The sequence below is a fragment of the Cygnus olor genome, chromosome Z, assembly GCF_009769625.2.
Source record: "Cygnus olor isolate bCygOlo1 chromosome Z, bCygOlo1.pri.v2, whole genome shotgun sequence".
Lineage (NCBI taxonomy): Eukaryota > Metazoa > Chordata > Aves > Anseriformes > Anatidae > Cygnus > Cygnus olor.
In genome coordinates this window covers 44,430,997-44,437,187 of record NC_049198.1, presented here as the reverse complement: position 1 = coordinate 44,437,187, position 6,191 = coordinate 44,430,997, and the positions used below count along the sequence as shown (strand labels likewise).

Sequence of the window (6,191 nt, the reverse complement as noted above, 5' to 3'; positions counted from 1 at the left end):
ACAAATGTCAGTGTAATTCCAATTTATTTTATTGGGACATTTAAATGGAAACAGAAACTCAATGAACCAATAAAAAATAGAGAAGTAAAATAGAAAGAGTGATTGATACAAACAAAACAAATGGAGGATTACTCAGAAAGGAAGTTCCTAATTATAATTCAATTAGAAAAAAAGAAGGTATTACATAGTGTACATGACCTTTACTCTTTCTATACATAGATATTGTAACGTGAGGTTCACAGAAAAGATGTTTTCATACTTCACAGTATGAGAGATGCAGACTAATAATGCCAGATGGCATCATCTTCAAAAGTCTTATATCAAGAATCTGTCTTAGCCAGAACCACAGCGATAGATACTATGTGAAATATTCACTGTTACTGATATTCCTAGGAACCATTATTAAGTCAAATGTCCTTGGCTTCCAAAATCTCCCAGCAACACACCAGACTAACATTTGCAGAAGTACCTCCTTTTTGGGGTACCTGCCTGACCATAACTTGTGCTTCTGAGTGAAGCCACCAAGATCCAAAACAAATAAAGTGGTAATGATAAAGACTGGAGGCTCTCCTTGTACCTCTTGAAGAAATTCTAATAGAAGCTTAATAATCATAAAATCTTAATTTCTAATGAAAGGTTAATGTGTTGTGGCAGACTCTTACACAAGGCAAAGTATAATAGGGTTTGGAGGGCAAACCTACTCAGACAGTTTGTCAGCAGCTTGCACTCAGCTTCTGTGACAACAGTACAATTATCTGGAGTGTCAAGTGGACAGCTGCTACTGATAGAAGATCCTTCAAATGGTGCAAAGACCCAAGTGACCTGCTGGTCTAGGAATGATGAAATAATCATATTCCATCACTCACTGTAACTACTTATTACCAGAGCATTTATTGTAACATTTTCGAAGCCTATAGAATTAGGGTGCAGATAGGGCATGTTCCAATGTGTCCATGACATTCTGCAAGATCAAACCTTAAATAATACTGTTATTTTAGTGCCTCAGATTGAGCTAAAAGATCATTAAAAGATTACCTGCATTCTCGCATCACTGATATACAAAATACTTTTAGGAATTGGTGCTAGTAAAACTGGTGTAACCATAGCCATATAATAACTCCTGCTATACCCCACTGTGCTACATCATTCCCAGTCCACAGCAGAGGAAACATAAGAAAACTGCTGTTTGCCTTAGATGAAAATATCTGATTGGTTTGGTGATATTGCTTCTCTTGTTGACCTTCTGGTGACAACTAACATAACCATTCAGGCATACCTGATACTCCATCCCTTAGAAGATTATGTTACACATACTAACCAGTCCACACTACAATTTTACTGTGCTATGTTTAGGCAACCGGAGTTATCTGTGGGAAAAAAAAATAATACATATATAAATAATATATATACATATATATGTATATATATATATATACACACACACACATGTATATGCTGCAACTGGAAGTTGCAGAGATTTTTCTTTTTGTTAAGCAAGTTTTTCAATCTGGTTAGACTTAGGACCAAGTTTGTAGAAACTATTTGTTTTTATTGATCTTTCTTAAAATAAAAAAAAAAAAAATAAATAAATGTTTGTGGATATTAAGCCAAATCTAAATATCTAGTCTAGGAAGACCCCAAGAACTCACCTTTGTGCCCTTTTAGAACTTCAGGAGTTTAAATACGGTGTTTGGTAGGAAGACCTTGCAAAACACTGCTGTCATTGTGTTGTGTCTGACACTTTGTTTTTCTCTGATCTGTTTACAACATAGGACAAATCAAAGGTTTACTCTCATTGGCCTACACTAGCATAGTCTTCTTAACACTTCATAAGTATACCTCATAAAGTATGGCAATACCTGCAGAGAAAATTGTCAGGTACATATCAGTCTATAAGGAGAGTGATGCTTTGGCCAGGGGGTTGGACCCAATGATCTCTTGAGGTGCCTTCCAACCCCTTCGATTCTTTGATTCTGTGATTCTGTGAAATTGTGCTTCATGACTGGGGTAGAAGAATAAGAAGTTGTTGGTACCCCATATAATTTCCTACCAAAGCAATATTTGGCCAACAACAAATATAGCATATGATACAACTTTTCTGATAATTTCCTTTGGGAGTATGTAACAGACCTTAACTTTTCAAACAGCCATTAAGATTTGAAAACCAATGCATGTTTGTTCATATCAGCAAGCATCTAAGACATTTGAACATTTTAAAACCATCCACTTTTGAATACTATGTGTTTAGCAAGGAAAAAAATCCCCTCACTTCTGCCTTTTTTCTCATTTATTGGAGAAATTCAACTCTACATTTTAACAAGCTCTACTTTTAGTAGTATTTAAGTTTAAATTTTGATAAATTAAAGAACAAGCCCATAACAAGCTCCCTAGAGCTTTGCACTTTGTATGCTTCAACTTCAGATTCATAATTCTCAGGCATATTTTGTGTTTGATATCATTTGAAGCAGTAATAGAAATCATTTAAGTGCAAAGTATTTCCCTTGGATAACAACTATCTATGATCTCTTTTAAAACTACAGGAGACAGAAAAAGAGAAAACCCTTCACAACAGCTCATCTAAACTTCACTCACTGTATTTGAAAATGTTTTTCCCAAGTTCTTGCAAAATCATTTAAACTCTCTCACATACTAAGCTTTACACAATATTTCAGAAAACTGCCATGTGTAGTCTTTACTCAGTACCAAAAATATAAGTATGACATTTAACTATCACCCAAGGACTGTTTCAATGCATGAAAGTTTGCAATAAGGCAGAGTAAGCATGGGCTACCTATAGTCTTTAGACAGCATACTTTATTTTAAAAGCCCTTCATGAGAAAGAAATTGCAAGGGGCTAATCAAAATAGTGTCTTCCTCAGGTTCAGCTCCTAACTGATTTGACATCCAAATTGTTTTCAGATAATGAGCAAGCATACCAACTTTGGACACCACAAGATGGATGGTCATGATGCAGAAGGGCTGAAGAACTTCTGGGAGAAAGTCATCCAAGAGCAAACCAGACAACGAGAAGGTGAAGAGCTTAGGTTAAGGAAAAGTGCACTGAACAAGTAAGAGGTATTTTTAAATTTTTGGCCAAGAGAGCAGTCATATCATCACGTGCTTAAAAAAATCAACAACAACAACAACAACAAAAAACATTATTGTAGTGCTTTATTCATAGCACAGATTGTGTTCTGGGTCTTTGGCACTTTTCCTCTCACAGCTGCTTGTCTCATATTTCCATGGCTCTTCTGCATGGAAACTCAGACACCCCTCACCCCTGAACCTCTTGAACATTCTTTAAAGGCCTTGGAGCACAGACACATAAAAATAAAGCACCTTGGCACTATGGCCTGTGACAGCTAGAACATATCAGGATTTTTACCTGGAACTGGTACAGCTTCAGTAAATAAATACAATTGTATCACATTAAAGCAATAGTTAAACCATCCATTTAATGTGTAGCTTAAACAGATCCATAGCACCTTTATCATATTTGACCGTCTTTTACATCGTATAAGCCCAAAGCTAGAAATGGTACAATAAGGTTTACCCATTCCATGAAAATTCTCATAAACATTCCTGCTCTACAACAGAAAAAAATAAATAAAATAAAATAAAATAAAAAAAGGCTAATAAGTTTTTAAATTTTATTTTGCCAAAACAGTATAAAACAACAACCACCACCTAGAAAGAGCTGTGGCTGTAGTATAAATACTCCACTCAGGTGTAGTAGATTGCCTCAAATACTTGCTCAACCTTTTACACCTCAGAAGTTTGAATTAGGGCCCCTGACACACCAAGCGAATCCCCTAGCTAATGGACAGTGCAGCAGAATAAGAAATGCATGTCCCTCTTGTGTTTTTCTTATGGGCTTTTCTCCTAAAATTGGCAAAGGCTTTCCTGTGTAAGTTTCCTCAAAACTGGCACATTCATATAAATTAACTTGATTTCAACAAACTGGTATGTACTTTAAAAGGACTGAATCTTTTAAAGAAATCCAGGTACTGTGACCCTGGCACCTAAGGAGGAAGCTGTTGTCATCATCTTAAAGATGAGGAAATCAATATCCAGGTACACCATGTGTCCCATTATCATCAGATGTGGACGGCCCTGTTCTCAGTATGCTACTCTAGCTAGTCAGTAATATTCCCAAACCCAGATAACAAAGCTGTTGGAGATAAAAGCCAGGAAAATGTTCTGCTGCACTGAAAATCTTTGTCATTATGGCTTCAAAATCAAAAACAAGCAAAAACCCCCACTGCCACAAGGAGACATCACAAAGAAATTCCAGTTATGGTTGTGTCAATAATATTCTTAATTCCACAAAATTATAAATGTTGAAGTTTTTTACTTTTTTTAATTTTTTAGTTTTTGTTTTTTTTAAAAAAAAAAAAAAGCTGCAAAAGAGCTTTGAATAGGTCTCGATTACTTCAGGTAATTAATAGACGCAAGCAAGTTCCTTCAAGGTCACAAGCCCAAGTAGTTCACAAGTGTTCTCTAATTTTGAAAAAAGGTACATTCAGTAGGTAATAGACACTGTCATTACAAAATGTACAGGTTCACTATCCCATGTAAGTGGCACCTGGGAGAATTAAACAGCTCTAAATATAGGCAGGTGGTCCCTCTGTGACAGCTAGGTTGGTAGTTAACAAGAAACAGCAGTGTTTTGAATGGCAAATATTTACTAACTAATAGCACTGCTTTTTGAGGCTTAGCTATACTAATGAGAGAATAGTGAAGTCAAGACAGGGCAGACCAAATGGGAGAAGTTTAAAATACAATCTGCAGTCAAACTCAGGAGCCAAACAAACACAAGCATCCTTGTGAAACAGCTAATGCTGAGTTATTCTCAGATGAAATCGTTAGCTGCTGTTCTTTTTAAAACATTAAATGTAATATACAAATATAAATATATATATATATAACAAAAAAAAAAAACACACACATATTCCATGATGCATTTTGCATTACCATGTGACATCTAATCCTATAGCATTGCTGGGTCAGGTGCTTCATAATGCTGTTTCCTTGGAAAATGACCCTACCAACCATATCTTGTAGTAGTCCCTAGTGATCTTCTCTTCTCTCTGTACTAAACTTGTGCCTTGAAGCTATGTGGCTCCTCTTGCATGTGACATCAATTCCTTTCATTAAACACATACAAGGTCTGCAGAGATTTTGGATTCCAAATGTCTATATCTTCCCCTTTTTTGTTGTTGTTGTTGTTGTTGTTGTTTCAAAGTAAAGCCAAATAGACATATTTAATTTCCTGCTTGCTCTTCTCCAGAGCATTATATAGTAAATTTGCAGTGAGGACATTAATTGTAATTTTTAATTTCTACATTAAATGACCTTATCAGAAAGACAGTGTAGCTTTGAGAATACCCCAGAGGAAAAAACAGAGCCCTTCACACTGACAGTGTTTCAGCAGTTGTTTGACTCATTAGGAATCCAGCAATGTCACCCACTGATACCATCAGTGCTATCTCTTTCTTCCCTGCATTCCCAATCTGGTAAGCTGGAGAGATGTGTAGATGGTAAATAAATACGGGACAAGTGCTGTGGTGATGAAAGAGGGGAAAGATTCGACCCTGCTGAAAAGCTTTGGATGTATTTGAAAGACTTGGCTCGGTGCTTGCTAAGCACTTGTCCTCTCTTTGCAGGCTTCGCCATGAGTGGACTGAGAGGCTGGAAGGCCGAGTAAAGCAGGTCCAGGCGCACATGAAAAAGCAGAAAGAGCAGATGACGTTGCTGTCTATTGAGGCTCTTCCCTCACCAGATAAAACTGTTGCTTAAGGTTACTGTGAAAATACAAAAAGCCCTGGGCTTGACTCTGACCTTCTGCATGCCCCTATTAACCAGTTACATTGCTGAACAAGCAAGAGCTCAGACTCTGGCACTTTTCCAGACCAGTTATTAGAGCTACTAGTAAAGTCCTACATAAATTCAGTGCAAGAATAAGGCCACAGTACATAATCTCTTGAAGACTATGGAGGGAGGGATGAGAAGCAGACATCTATATGTCCACATGATATATTATTACCCCAAAGTAGGACAACTTTATTATGTAACTGCATTTTCAAATGACAAAAAACATACTTCTCAGAAAGCGTATCACTTGTTTAATAGGTATAATACATTCAGATTGCTGCAAGTAAAGTTGTACATTTCCATTTACAGAGCTCTCA

At 36.5% G+C, this 6,191-nt stretch overlaps 1 protein-coding gene across 1 annotated transcript; it reads left to right on the top strand.

The window, feature by feature from the left end:
• The first annotated feature begins 2,922 nt into the window (after positions 1-2,922).
• Positions 2,923-5,939, top strand: LOC121062235 (protein FAM240B-like). The gene is made up of 2 exons (XM_040541987.1): positions 2,923-3,068; positions 5,667-5,939. The coding sequence occupies exons 1-2, from the start codon at positions 2,923-2,925 to the stop codon at positions 5,797-5,799; spliced, it is 279 nt and encodes a 92-aa protein (XP_040397921.1). The 3' UTR covers positions 5,800-5,939.
• Positions 5,940-6,191: the final 252 nt, after the last annotated feature.

What these genes read in the sequence shown, in the direction of transcription:
- LOC121062235 (XM_040541987.1), top strand. Translation starts at nt 2,923, where the DNA reads ATGAGCAAGCATACCAACTTTGGACACCACAAGATGGATGGTCATGAT. An exon ending in AGGAAAAGTGCACTGAACAA is followed by an intron (nt 3,069 to 5,666) that starts GTAAGAGGTATT and finishes CTCTCTTTGCAG; the next exon opens with GCTTCGCCATGAGTGGACTG.